This window comes from Zootoca vivipara, chromosome 15 (genome assembly GCF_963506605.1).
Source record: "Zootoca vivipara chromosome 15, rZooViv1.1, whole genome shotgun sequence".
NCBI classification, from domain to species: Eukaryota; Metazoa; Chordata; class Lepidosauria; order Squamata; family Lacertidae; genus Zootoca; species Zootoca vivipara.
The window spans coordinates 16,169,333-16,184,187 of NC_083290.1; the positions used below are offsets into that span (position 1 = coordinate 16,169,333).

Consider the following 14,855-nt stretch of genomic DNA (forward strand, 5'->3'; position numbering starts at 1 on the left):
GCCTTTCTCCGAAGGTTGGATTCAGAGTGGCTTGTAATATTATTATTTTTTATAAATTACAAGGTAATAAAAACAAAGTAGTTTTAGAACCAGCAACTGAAATACAGTTTGCCCTGATAGCAGCCCAGAAGATGGTTAAATAAGGACACCCCTGGTAGCAAAGGAGCTAGTCCATACGAACCCATCCACCAGTTCTGGTCCTGCTCCAGGTGCCTCAGGGCCAGCCCACCCATGAGGCAGGGTGAAACGGAAGCCCCTGAGGCACCACCCCCACAGACGTCCTTTAATGCCATCAACCCAGTCCTGTGGAACTCTCCGCCACTGGAGTTTCAGCAAGTGCTGAACGCTTTTCAATTCCGCCAAACCTAGTCAGGCAATTCAGAACACCTCCTCCCACAATGTCTGCTTTAAACTTTTTGAATGGTTTTTATGGTTTCATTGCTGTAAACTGCTTTGACATACAGTGGTACCTCGGTTTAAGTACACAATTGGTTCCGGAAGTCTGTACTTAGCCTGAAGCGTACTTAACCTGAAGCGAACTTTCCCATTGAAAGTAATGGAAAGTGGATTAATCCGTTCCAGACGGGTCTACGGAGTACTTAAACTGAAAGTTCTCAAACCGAAGTGTACTTAAACCGAGGTATGACTGTATATATTTTTCTGATGTTGCAGTATACTGGTAATATTAGGTATTATTATTTTTACAAGTACAAATAGTTCAAAGGCAGCTGGGATGTAGGTAAGACATGTGTCACCGCTGATTGTCTTCCTCTTCTCCTCTCCCCACCCCTTGCAGGTGGCATTGGCCGCAAGAGGAAGTAGCCCTGACAGACTGCCTACCATTCACCTCATGAACTTTGGTGCTACTGCCTGGTCTCGAATGTACCCCTCACCCCGAGAAAAGCAGATTCCACCACCACCGCCATCGTCACCCGCCGCCCTGTGCCTTTTTGCCCCACAGACCCCAAACAGCCCTCCCTCTCACTGGTGCTACACCCACCCTGCGGGGAACACCCAGCCGTCCACTTCCTGGGCGGTGGGGGGGCCTCTTTGGTGCTGCGGCCGAGGAGGGCCGCTTTCGGAGGAGGGGGGGAAGATGCCCGAGCACTTTAGCCCGCTCCTGAGCCCCATGCGGGGGGTCAGTAGTCACACTGGCCAGTTGGCCCAACTCCCTTTCCCAGTCTCCACCCCCCCTCTCTCTCCAGGCTCCAGTTTTTTTGGGGGGGAGAATGTCACTGGGTTGCCATAGGAGCCCCTCCCCTGGCACACTGCCTGTGCATTGACAGGGGATGGGGAGCAGGCCGGGCTGGGGGGTCAGTGCCAACAGGATTAACCTTAATCCCGCAGCTGCCGCCTGTCAGGGCCGCAGCGGATTAGCACAGCCCAGGCCACATCCGGCCTTTCAGGCAAGAGAGCCAGAGGCCACTCCGTCCAGGTCCGAGCAAAGAGGCCGCCCTGGGGGTCCCCCCCCTTCCCCACAGGACAGTGGCCGACCTGCTCCACGACTCTTCATGTTTAATCACTTCGATGTAACTGGGATGGGACACTTTTTATAAAGAGGAACAGTAAACCGCTTTCCGGGAGAAAAAAAAAAGAATTAAATAAAACCTGACTAATAAATAACTTTTTAAAGGAACACTTCTTGTGCTTTTTCCTCCTGGAGACGTCCAGGCTGGAACCTAGTTTCCCTTGAGCAACCCAAGCAAACACAAATTGAGTGTCTCTGAGCCTCTGCAAAGGGGCAAAGCGAGTGCATCTTGGCAGATGGGACTGTTTATTATTAGAAGCATAGAATCGTAGAGTTGGAAGGGACCCTAAGAGTCATCTATCTGGTTCAACTCTTTGCAATGCATCATGGCTAAAGGTCCCTGACAGGTGGCCACCCAGCCTCTGTGGGAAAACCTTCAATGATGGAAATTCCACCACCTTCCGAAAGAGCCCGTTCTACTGTCTAATAGCTCTTAACCCCAAACTGTTCTTCCCGGTGCAATTTTTCTAGAAAAAGAGGTACTCGAACTCGCCATGAACGCCACCCTTGTTTTCGTATAATGGCAATGGTGTTCACCTGAGAGGTGCCAGAACTAGGCAATGTATTGTGCAAAAAACCAGTTTGAAGTCCATATTGTGATATTGGTTTCATAATTTTTGACCTGGCAATATATCACAAATCATGATGCATGTGATAATATATCACAATGTTGAAAAGCAGATCTCACCCAGCCCTATCCAGAATCAAGTTCCAGTGAGTTCTGGCCAAAAAAAGGGTCCTGGTTCTTCCTACTGTTTAGTCAAAATCTCCTTTCTGGTCATTTGAATCCATTGGTTCCAGACACAACTGAGAAAATGATGGTGTTGGTTTGTTTTTAAAAATACATTTTATTGAATTTCACACATATAAGCCATCTCAAACAATAAAAAACACTACAGGGGGGGAAACAAGAGAGTAGAAATCAGAGAAACTGTAAATGAAGAATTAATTATCCTGGAAAATATTACAGAGGAACTGTTTTGGATTGTCATTAAACTAGGACCATTATATTTAAATGTAATATTTTTCTTTCCCTAGTCATAAAACGCACAAGTGAATAAATGCATCTGGTGGAGACGAACTATGTTAGTCCATGTTTGCAAATAGAATAAAATCATAAAATCATACCTTGCTGCCAAAAACGAATCTGCAGGGGCCCTGCAGCACCTGTGTGAATTTCACAAGGAAATATCAGTGTTTGTGGTGCAAGTGAACTGAAAATAGGCAGGAAATCAACACCGAGGAGGGGGGAGAGCATCAGTAATCATTGGGGAATGGAACTGAAATTTCTATGGGCCATGTCATAATGCCACCATACAAATCTATGCTGCGGTCGCATTTTGAACATTGTGTGAAATTCTGGCCGCCTCACCTAAAAACGGGTATTGTAGAATTGGAAAAGGTTTAGAAAGCAACAACCAAAATGATCAAGGGGGTTGAAGGACTCCCCTATGAAGAAAGCTTACAGCGTTTGAGGCTTTTTATTTAAGAGAAAAGGCAAATAAGAGGCGACATGATAGGTTATAAAATTATGCATGGCATAGGAAAAGTGGATAGGGAAAAGTTTTTCTTCCTTTCTCTCTCATAGCACTAGAGGTTGTGGACATCCAATGATGCTGGATATTGGGAGATTCAGGGCAGACGTAAGGAAGTCCTTCTTCATGCCACTTGCTCCCACAGGAGGTAGTGATGGCCACCAGCCTGGATGGCTTTAACAGAGGATGGGGCGGTTTCATGGAGGATAAGAATACTATTGATGGCTTCTGGCCATGATAGATAGCCTCTGCCTCTGCAGCTGGAGGTAGCAATGCTTCTGAATACCAGTTGCAAGAAACCAGAGGAGAGGAAAGGGATCCTGTGCTTTGGTTCTGCTTGCGAGTTTCCCAGTGAAGCATCTGAGTGGTCACTTTGAGAAGAGGATGCTGGACTAGATGGGCTGTTGGCCTGACCAGCAGACTCCTCTTACGTTCTTAATGGAAGCTAGCCACCGCTTCTGGTGGAAAATAGTAATAATAATAATAATAATAATAATAATAATAATAATAATAAATAATAATAATACACATCAAAAACTCTCAATACTGTATAGCCATATGCATAATTGTCCCAAGACTCCTTTTAGAAGTTGTTCTGTACACTGGCAGTGTGTGCCGGGGTGGGGTGGGGGAGGAGATACATACACAAATAAACTGAAGGAATTGAAGGCTGTCACTGCTTGCTGCTCTGTACAAATTCAGAAAGGCAGAAATACAACAGAACAATAGGAGATCCGAATGCATCAAATAAGCACTCTAAGAAGAGCTCTGCGGACAGATCAGGCCATCTAGACCGGCATCCCGTTCTCACAGTTGGTGACCCGATGGCCATTGTGGGAAACCCACAAGCAGGATTCATGCTCAAGAGCACTCTGAGCCCGCCTGCCTTTCAGCAGCTGGTATTCAGCAGCATTGCTGCCTCTGACTGTGGAGGCAGAGCATAGCCGTTGTGGCTACTACCCATCGATAGCCTTTTCCTCCACAAATGGCTGCACATTAGCAACCAGAAAATAGACAGCAGATAAGAACCTAAGATAGGACCCAGGTGGCGCTGTGGGTTAAACCACAGAGTCTAGGGCTTGCTGATCAGAAGGTCGGCGGTTCGAATCCCTGCAACGGAGTGAGCTCCCGTTGCTCGGTCTCTGCTCCTGCCCACCTAGCAGTTCGAAAGAACGCCAAAGTGCAAGTAGATAAATAGGTACCGCTACAGCGGGAAGGTAAACGGCATTTCCGTGTGCTGCTCTGGTTCGCCAGAAGCGGCTTAGTCATGCTGGCCACATGACCCGGAAGCTGTCTGCGGACAAACGCTAGCTCCCTCGGCCTATAGAGCGAGATGAGCGCCGCAACCCCAGAGTCGGACACGACTGGACTTGATGGTCAGGGGCCCCTTTACCTTTAAGAACCTAACAGCTTGCTGGATCAGGCCCATCAAGCCCAGTTTCCTTTTCATATAATTGTTGAGCTGGAAGGGACACCTAGGGTCACCCAAGTCCATCCCTCTGCAATGCTGGAATTTCAACATGTAGTTCCCCATCTAATATGAAACCACACCAGACCCTGCTTAGCTTTGCAAATGTGCCAGCAGTTTTAGAGGCCAACCAGATGTCCCAAGGGAAATCCCACAAGCAGGATTCAAGTAGAAAGGGACTCCCCATCACCCCACCATGGCATCTGGCAACTGGTATTGATAAGTCTTGCTTCCTCCCACTGGCTAGAGCAGTCCTTGGTTGGTAACCATGAGGACTGGCATCTTAACCCAGTGGTAGGAGAGCATCTGTCCCAGGTTCAATCCCAGGTGGCATCTCCAGGCAGAACGCAGGAAGAGACTCCCACTTTGGAGAGAGCTGCTGCTTGTCTGTGTCCACCATACTGGGCTTGACTGCTGGTCTCACACAGGACAAGGCAGCTTCCTAATGTTATGAGTTTCAGACTCTCTCTCTCTCTCCCCCCCCCCCCAATTACAAGTTTCTGGGTGCCAGACACTGAACCTCTGGGTTCAGTAAATGTTAAAATATAAACCAAGCCAGTTTCCTGACCAGAAAATCGACCGGGATGATGGAAAACAAAAGCCATTAGGAAAACCAAATACAAGGGGCCTCAGCTCAGAGTTAGTTGGGAAGACAACGAGTTCGAAGTAGAGTTTTAGAGTTGACTGTGACCTGACCTAAGTTGCAGGCTAGAAAAAGTGACCGGCTGGAAAAGGCAGAGTCAGAGCACAATGGTTGATGTCTGTTTGAATCCAGAGAAGCAAGAGCCTTTTGGGGTGTTAATGCTGGGAACTGCTGCATCGTAGGCTCAGGTTGCATATACAGTATGTGTAAATAAACCATGTATCATAAAAAAAATACCTGAGTCCCTGCTATGCCTCATTTTTAAAAGGAAACATGATGTAGGGGTGAATTTTCGTATTTCAAATTTTTAGTGGCGCCCTCTGCGAGGCCAAAAACTGATGTCCCCTGCCTCTTGCCTTCCATTCTGTGCACTATGTCACAGTTGTGGCGCCCTGTGGTGTATCCTTGGTTCAGCGCCTGGTGCCGCCCTAAATCTGGCTCTGGAAACATGGACCCTTGGTAAACGTGCCTGGAACCCAATGGCGTCTTGCACAGCTCAGAGATTGGGGTGGCACACAACAATACGTTTTCCTCTTCCCCGCACTACCCCCTCCCCTTTTGTCTGCACTTGCCCCTGGGCGCTCTGCACATACTCAGGGGCCCCTTCTCCATCCCCTCCTGAAACCCTGGAGAGAGCGGCTGCCAGTCAGCGTGGACCATCACAGCTTAGCTGTGGTCTGACACAAGATCATACATTTCTCTTCACACACACAAACCCGTCGTTTTTATCTCCCGGTGCCCCCGGACCCTCTGCACGCGCTCAGGGCCACCCTCACCATCCCCTCCCTTTCCATCAGCTTCGCTTCCCAGAGAGCGCGCGGCAGCGGGGTGTGTGTGAATGTGTGTATGTGCGTGCGTGCGTGCGTGTGTGTGTCCGGTTCTGGCTGGCTGGCTGGCTGCATCCCTGCCGGGACTCCGCTTCTTCTAGCCCCCCGCCCCGTCCAAGCGAGAGGGGAGGCGCCTGGCCTTGCATCGCCTTGCATCGCACGTTGCATTATAGCTGGAGACGGGCGGAGTGAGGGGGGGGGTCCCCTCTGGCTGGCTGGCTCCTCTTTGGACCCGCCTCCGTCCTCCTCCTCACCCCCCGCCCCATTTTCCCAGGGCTGACGCGCAGTCGGCCCGGGTGAGTCCGCAGCCGGCGCAACCAAGCAGCCCGCCCTGCCCCCTTCGCCGCCCGGCAAGCGCAGGGAGGAGACGCCGACGCCGACGCTGCTGCCGCCCGAGCCGGGGTGGGTCTGGCGCGGCGTCCGCATGAGGCTGATGCTCCTTTGCTGTACCTGGAGAGACGAGCCCATGGGAGAGGACGAAGGTGGGTCTTGGAAGAGAGCCCTCCCCGCCCCCACTCCACGTCGCCCCTCACCCGGCTTCTGGCCTGCCTCCTGGGGCGCGGTGGTAACGGAGTGGGGTGCAGGGCTCCTTCGCCCCCTCTCCTGCTTGACCTTGAGCCCCACAGGGGGTGGGGGGGAGAGAGAGAGAGAGAGAAACGTCCGGGCCGCCCTCTTGCTGCATTGCACGCGTGGCAAGCATTCACACGTGCAAGAGGCCGGGAGTGGTGGGGGCGAAAGGAGAGATCTACTTCACGCGCGTGCGCTAGTGGTGCTTGTGGAGTGGTCCTCGGAAGGTTGGGAGAGGCCCCCAAGGCCTACTTTGCCCCTTCACTCGCCTTAACGGGCGTGCGCCAACTAACTGGGAGCACGTCTCTGAGCACGTGCAGAGCGCGCTTCCTCTCGCCCCACCTCCAGCCAGTTGTCTTCACGCTTTCAACTCACCCCAGGAGGCGGGGGCGGGGAGGTTAATCCGGTGCCCATCCGGTGGGTGCTGTCCAGGGTGCTGTTTTTTCCGACCTCCTGCTGAAATCTCCCTACCGCAGGCAAGGGAGTCTCGTCTGACCGGAAGGCAAGAAAGTGGAGTCAGGATAAAAGACTTCAGGGTTGATTCTAGGGTCCACGCTTTCCCCTTCCTTTTGCAAACATTTTAGCTACTTTACTGAAAGTTCAGGATTCACAGAGTGTGGGAATTCTCCTTTTGCAAACAGGTGGAACAGGAAAGGGTGAATGAAATGCTCCTTCACAGCAGGAAGAAGGGTGCCCCCCTCGCCCCACAAATCCTATCATCTTTCAGATCCTCATCACCTCAATGGCATCTGGGCCCAGAAGAGGGTGGGCATGCTGTGGTTACAAAGTTAAAAGGGGGGACCGACCCTCTGTGCATGCTCCAAGACACTCTTGCTCCCCTGTAATTGTTACAGCGTGGATGCCTGCTACTGAAAACAGGTTCAGAGTCTGAGTGCAAGGGAAATTTTATCACACACATCCCCATTCAGTTCCCCATTTCCAGGGATGCCCCCCCCTGGTTTCCCTGCTGCTCCTCTCCACACCCCCAATCTGGGGGGGGGGGGTGAAGTAGGGGACAGTCCTGCTGTTATATAAACAGGAGATCGATCTGTGGCCACCAGCCATGGGAAAGGAGGTCACAGGGCCAGCCTCAGCTAGGGACCTCTGGGCATTTGTGAGCAGCTGCGTGCAGGAGAATTGCCATTCTCTCCCCCCCCCCAGTGCCCCCATGTCCCCTCTCAGAGTTAACGGGGATGAGGCTCCTGCCGAAGCCATGCTTCAGGTTTGGATTACGGAAGTTATTCTGCGTGTTCTCAGAGGAACCCTTGTTCATTCAGTGTGAGTGCTGCATTTCTTTGAGTACTGCTTCAAACAAATCTATTTGGGGGTGTACAGCAGGATGAGATGCATTCTAGCAGTCATGCCTTTCCCCCACAAAAATCCTGGGAAGTATAGTTTGCTATGGGTGCTGAGGATTTTTAGGGGACCCGTTATTCCCCTCCCCAAACTGCAAATCCCAGAGTGGTTCGACAGTCAATCCCTCTTCCCAGGGAACTCTGGAAATTGGAGTTCTGGGAGTGGGGGCCAATAGGGGTATTTCTAAAAGCAACTCAACATCCTTAGCAAACTATGGTTCCCAAGATTCTTCAGGAGAAGCTGTGCCTGTTTAAAGTGGTCTTAGACTGCTTTAAATATGTGGTATGCAATGACTTCCTCCTTCTTCTCTGAGGTCGCACCACACATCCAACATGCACTGAAAGCCTGTTTGGCTTCCCAAGATCTGTAGTTTGTTAAGGGCTCTGGGAATTGTAGCTCCTCAAGGCCGAAACTGCCGCCCACAGAATTCTTTTCGTGGAAAGCCATGCCAGTTTGAAGTGGTACGATACCACTTTAAAAGTGCCGTGCAGACAAGGGCCCTGTTTGCTAGGCCTACATCTGGTTTGGGGCAAAAACTGAAACCCTGCAGTGAGAGCCCAGGCTGTGCTGATGACCCCCCCCCCAATCAACCTGCCTCCACCTCTGTTTTCCTCTCCAGGAAGCGATCTGCCGATATGCGCCAGCTGCAGCCACAATATCTACGACGGCCAGTATCTGCAGGCCCTCAACGCGGACTGGCACACCGACTGCTTCAGGTAGGACCGCTCTGGTAGGGAGGCTGTCACCAGTAGGGTGGGAAGGGGGAGCCTGTAGCCTCAAAGCTGCTTTTCTGAACTCCCATCTCCCATCAGGCCCTGCCAGGAGGGTTGAAGGTCAAGGACGATGGAAGTTGTAGTCCTGCAAACTAAGGGAAGGGCTATAGCTCAGGGATGGAACACTTGCTTTGCGTGCAGAAGGTCCCTGGTTCAATCCCCAATGGTGAGAGATTCTCCTGCCTGAAATCCTGGAGATCTGCTGCCAGTCAGTGTAGACAGTACTGGGTTAGATGGGCCAGTGGTCTGACTTCCTGTATTCCGATCTGGAGAACCACAGTTTCAGAAAGCAGTGAGGAGGTTATGAGAGCAAGGGAAAGTTGCAAAAAATTTTCCTTTAGAAAGTGGTAGTGTTGGATTAGGACCTGGGAGAGGCCAGGGTTCGAACCCCCACTGTGTCATGAGGCTCGCTGAGTGACTTTGGAACTGTTGCTGCCTCTTGGCTTAGCCTACCTCACAGGGTTGTTGTGGGAATTAATTGAAGGGGAAGAGGGGAGAACTGTGTACACCACCTTGAGCTCCTTGGAGAAAAAGGAGAAATGCTGGGAGAGTCAAGGCAGACATAAGGAAGTCCTTCTTAATGCAGTGCATAGTTAAACGATATAACTCACTGCCACAGGAATCAGTGATGACCACCAGCTTGAATGGCTATGGTCTGCCTCCAGTCTGAGGAGTGGTCTGCCTCTGAATACTACTTGCTGGGGATCCCAAGTGGGGAGAGGGTTGCTCTGGCACTCAGGTCCTGATTATGGGCTTCCTGGAAGAGGTGTCTGGTTGGCCACTGGGAGGACAGGACAGGATGCTGGACTAGAAATTGGCTTCTTTTCGACTGAGCCATCCCAGGACTCTTCCTATGTTCACTGTTGCTTATTTGGCCAGAAAGGAAGTGCCCCCTCACCCTTAGAATATTCTTTAGCACGGGTTGGTGTGAGCAACAAGATCCAGCACTCTCCTGCCAAGGAGGCTTGTGGCATGGTCCTGGGACAGTTTGAACAGCTAAAGAGTCCCTGACTGATGGCCGTCCAACCTCTGTTGAAATTCCTCCAGTGACAGAGGATCCACTGCTGTGCAAGGAGGATCCTCCACTGTGGAACAGATCCTATGGTCAGAAAGTTGTTCCTAACGTTTTGTCAGAATCTCCTTTGTTGCCATTTGAATCCTTTGGTTCGGGTCCAACCCTCTGGAGCTGCAGAAAAGAAGCTGGCTCCATCTTCCCAGTGAGAGCCCTTCAGATATTTGAAGATGGCTATCATATCACCTCTTAAGTCTTTTCTTCTCCAGGCTAAACATAACCAATTCCCTCACCCGTTCCTCAAAAGGCTTGGACCCTTGATAATCTCCGTCGCCCTCCTCTGCCCACCTTCCAGCTTGCCAACATCCTTCTTAAACTGCAGTGCCCTGAGCTCCACGCCGCACTCCAGGTGGGGTCTGACCAAGGCAGATCTGGCCACTAGACTTCTTCTGAAGATGGCTACCATAGAATTGTAGAGTTGGAAGGGGCCCTGATGACCATCAAGTCCTGCAATGCAGGAATATGCAGCTGTCCCGTGCGGGGATCGAACCTGCAACCTTGGCATTATCAGCACTGTGCTAGTCTAACCAACTGAGCTATCCTGCTTACACCTCTCAGTCTTCTCGTCTCCAGGCTAAACATACCCTCTCCCCTCCAGCATATGTTCCAGGTGTCTGGTGGGGAGGGGGTGAAAGACGAGAGTCACCTTCCTCCGCTGATCATCTGTTTCCCCAACAGCTTGGCTGCTCCATTCATTCTTGGCTTTACAGCCCGCCCGCCCCCTGCCCCCCGCCTCCTTCTGGGCAGCCGTCAATATGGCTAGTGGCATCTGGCAAGCACAGAGACTTGGCTCTCCTTGCAAGAGACATACTCCTCACACGTCCAGCTCGAAGCCGATTCCCTGGGCCCTGACCTTGGCTACTTTGGGGTTGTGTGCTTTTAAAAGTCTGGCTGCCTCCCTCACCGAGCAGGAAATAAAATAGCTCTTCTCTCACGCCCACACTGGAGTCTGCTTGAGGACAAACGGGCGCGTCTGTGATCCATCTGAGGACATGCATTTAAACTCCAGAACTTGCTCCTGCAGGACACAGTGGGGAACACCAACCTGGATTCCTTTAAAAGACAGATTCATTGAGGAGAAGGCAACTAACCATGATAGCTATGCTCTGCCTCCTCTCTCAGAGGCAGCAATGTTTCTGAATAGCAGTTGCCGGAAACCACAGGAGGAGAGAGGGCTCTTGTGCCCTGCTTGAGGGTTTCCCACAGGCATCTGCTTGGCCACTGTGAGAACAGGATGCTGCTCTACATGGTCCCCCTTAGGCCTTATCCATCTGGGCTATTCTTATGTCCTGATGGAACCTCCAGGCCCAGTGGCAGTCTATCTAGATTTCCAGGTTCTTAGGGGCATTTAGCTATTCTGAGAACAGGGTGCTGGACCAGATGTGTCCTTGGCCTGATCCATCAGGCTCTTCTTATGTTCTCACATCTATACATGCTGGGGAGATGCCCAGGCGTCGGTACTTCCCCACCAGCTGGAGGCGAGTGGAAATTGCTTGTGTCCTCTGAGGCGGGTGATGCGCAGGCTGGATCGATGATGCAAGAGGAGGTGCAGAGAGAGGCCTGCGCTCCGGCCTCCCAGCTGTGGCAAGAGCACATTTGCGCAGGGCTGTTGACAAAGATAGCTACATGACTCCCAGGGGGGCGGCTGAGAGAGAGGCCTGATGCTGCGTGGAGGCGGCAGTCACAGAGGAAGTGCTCCCTCTGTGTGATTACAGAACAGCTTCCTGCCCTGAGGCTTGGCTGGCCAGAGTCGGCTTCCGAGACAGAGCAGAGCAGAGCAGAGCAGCGCAAATTGTGGTGGCAGCGAGGAGCTACTCTTCGGGGTCAGAGCTGGCGAACTCGGGGGCTTATCTTGGGGGCCAGGCTCAGCCCCTGGCTGCCCAGGGGAGGCAGGGGAGGGTGTGCCTCTGCCCACGTTCAAGGTACCAGCAGTGGGCAGGTGCCAAGGAGGAGGCCCCATTGCTGGCTACAGTGCTCAAGAGCAACCACTTTCTGACAGCAGGAGCCAAGTAAGTCCCCGCCGGAAATGTTAAAATTCAGGATTCGAACTCAGAGTTGGCAGGAAGATAAAAGCCGACTAGCTGGGTCAGGCACTGGGTTGGGCTGGTTCAGTGCACTGCCTCCAACTGTGGTCAGTTGGGCGCCTCTGGAAAGCTTCCCGGTAGTGCTCCTGTTGCCCTTTGCCTCTAAGCATCTGAGATTGAAAGATACACTGCCTCTGAATGTGGAGGTTTGATTTAGCGGTCAGGGGTGAGAACTGCTGACTAGGACTGGGCGATATATTGATATATCCTCCAAAACCAATTTGCAGTCCTTGGCATAGAACAAGCGGAAATGTGGACGAGCCCAAAGAGGTGACATGGTAGAAGTTTATAAAATGACACACGGCATGATGAAGGTGGCTTAGGTGGTTAGAAGGTGGTGTTAAAAATGCCAAGGTTGTGGGTTTGATCCCCGTATGGGCCAGCTGCATATTCCTGCATTGCAGGGGGTTGGATAGAGGACCCTCAAGGTCCCTTCCAACTCTGCCATTCTATGATTCCATGGAGAAAGTGGATAGAGATAAGTTTTTCTTCCTCTCTCATAACACTAGAACTCGTGGACATCCAATGAAGCTCCTGGAAGATTTGGTACAGAGGAAAGACAGCCCGTCTTCATGCCATGCATAGTTAAACTGTGGAACTCCCTCCAACAGGAGGCAGTGGTGGCCAATGACCTGGGCGACTTTAAAAGAGAATCAGGCAAATTCATGGATGAGGAGAAGGCTCTTGAAGGCTACTAGCTACGGTAGCTATGCTCTGCCTCCACAGTCAGAGGAAATAATGCTTCTGAATACCAGTTTCTGCAAACTACAGGAGGAAAGAGGGCTCTTGTGCTCAAGCCCAGCTTGCTGGCTTCTCTATGGGGCATTTGGTTGGCCACTGTGAGAACAGGATGCTGGAATAACTGGGCCATTGGCCTGATCCACCAGGCTTTTCTGATGTTCCTGTTGTTCTTTGTCTCTAGCATCAGGTGCCCAAAGATACACTTCCTCTGAACATGGAGGTTTGATTTAGTTGTCGTGGCTAGTCACCACTGGCCGGGTTCTCCACGGTATTTTCTAATTGCCTTTTAAAACAAGAATGGAGGGTCCCTGTTGGGCTTGTTTTTGCATTTGGTTTCTGATTCAGAACCATCCCCACCTAAAGTTATAGGCAGCAATGCTTCTTTTGAAATGGTCATGGGGCGGGGATGCCTGTTCGGCCCACTCGCACCTGGGATAAAGAGGTCCGGCAGGTTTCTGCGTGGTTTCAAAAACCCGCTGTACATTCTATCTCGTATACGTGGTTTTACCCAAGGCAAAAGGAAGGCGGAACAAATTCGTGTTGCACTCTGGGATATGAAATCCAATTCCATTTTCTTCAGATTGAGAAAAGGGAGCTACCAGCTCCTGCTTGCCTTGTAGAAGCTTCTCAGTGCCAGCAAACTCAGAGAGTTTTGAAGCTTCTGATTCTATTTCCAGATCAGCGGCGACCACTTGCCAGCACATGCCGGCAAAGGTCACCTTTCATTGTCCTTTGCGGAGAAAGAAAGGCAAGCTGGGCTCCTTTTGTCAGCATTCTATCTCGTATTCTTAAGATCACTGGTCCTGGGCAAGGTGGAATTCTGAAGGAAATGGGAACAGGAGCAGAAAATGGCCAGTGTCTGCTTATTTGTTCCTTGTGTGGGACAGAAATCAGTCCAGTGAATGCTATCCACATTCACTGTTGTGGCTTTCAGTCTACAAACGATATGTAATTGATGGTGTTCCTCTCCCCTGTTTGCATTGCATTTCCTTTGCATCGAAACAGATAGTGCTGATTGATTGATTGATTGATTGATTGACCTACTATATATTTTGGAAAGTAGTTTGTCTGTCTGCTCTTGGACATGTCTTGGGATAATGTTGCCCCAGTGTGGCATGATGGTGCCTGAGATAGAGGAGCATTTTTTCCGTCTATGTTTGAATACCATCTGATGCCATTTTGAACTGAGATACTGCTGTAGTTGTAGTAGTAGTAGTAGTAGTAGTAGTAGTACCGGTAGTAGTAGTTCACCTTTCCCCCCAAGGAGCTCAAGGTACCGTGCATGATTCTTCCCCTTCTCTTTCCAAAAGGAAGCCAAGACTCATTTTGGGTGGGTGTCCCACATTTAACCTCATTTAAACTTTAGATCTTTAAGAGGAAGTCCAGCTATCAGAGTTCATGGCTTGGCAGCAGACCTTTTTCCTTTCACAGCACCTGATTTTGACCGTGCTTCCTTTTAAATGTTGGTTTTCCTTGGTAGGTTTTTGGAAATCCCATTGAAACCCCAAATTCTTTTCTGCATTAACCCCCCGGGGCAGACTCTGAACAGGGAAGTGACTAGGTTTGGTTCCTCTAGCTCAGGGTGGTCCAACTTTTCATACCAAGTGGGCCGCAAGAGTACTTAGACACAGAACCTGTGGGCTTCATCACACAGCGTGGGAGGGGGAGTGAGGCCAAAATTTTAGCTAAGGACCAAAAGTGTTCAGGTATAACACCAGTCCATTACAGGAGATGGAGATCTGGGAGGAAGACTGGTCATTGTTGTCATAAAACATATTTGGCAAAAGGAAACCCAACAACTGAGAATGATGTTGTTACATAATTCGATACGTAACTGGTAATGTCAAATTCCAGAGAGTGAGATGAGTGTCTTGGTATGAAAATGGCATGTGTGATATACAGTCTTTCATGTGACTCTTAATGGAGGGAGCATTAAAATTAGAGGCTTCTCTGCCCCCAGAAGCTTACAAATTGAATTGTGTTTGAGAGGGAAGCGGCAAGGCAGGTAAGAAGGAAGGAGAGAAAAGAGAGAACTTCGAGTGGCTGCAGTTTCATGTTTTCAAGTTTCCATTTTGTTGTGGGCAGCAGTGAAGGGGCCTGAAGTGTAGGCCTCACAGGAAAGGTGTGGGGTTTTTTTTGGGGGGGGGTTAGGGGAAGGAACCGAACATTACTTGCTTAGAACCAACTTCTGTGAGCTCATGAGTTTGCAATCCACAGGATAGACATCTGAAGGCAGCCCTGTTTAGGGAAGCTTTTAATGT

At 50.6% G+C, this 14,855-nt stretch overlaps 2 protein-coding genes across 6 annotated transcripts in view; both read left to right on the top strand.

The window, feature by feature from the left end:
• ELN (elastin) overlaps window positions 1–913 on the top strand; it is a 59,555-nt gene extending 58,642 nt beyond the window's left edge. For all 4 annotated transcript variants that reach the window (XM_035139194.2, XM_060268537.1, XM_060268539.1 and 1 more), the window contains one exon: window positions 797–913. In XM_035139194.2, the coding sequence (XP_034995085.2) occupies window positions 797–822 (26 nt within the window). In that variant the 3' untranslated portion in view covers window positions 823–913. The remainder of the gene's footprint in view (window positions 1–796) is intronic.
• Window positions 914–6,352: 5,439 nt separating this feature from the next.
• The window catches only part of LIMK1 (LIM domain kinase 1), a 37,758-nt gene continuing 29,255 nt past the window's right edge, over window positions 6,353–14,855 (top strand). For both annotated transcript variants that reach the window (XM_060268302.1, XM_035139609.2), the window contains exons 1-2: window positions 6,353–6,483; window positions 8,544–8,640. In XM_060268302.1, coding sequence (XP_060124285.1) covers window positions 6,426–6,483; window positions 8,544–8,640 — 155 coding nt within the window. In that variant the 5' untranslated portion in view covers window positions 6,353–6,425. The remainder of the gene's footprint in view (window positions 6,484–8,543; window positions 8,641–14,855) is intronic.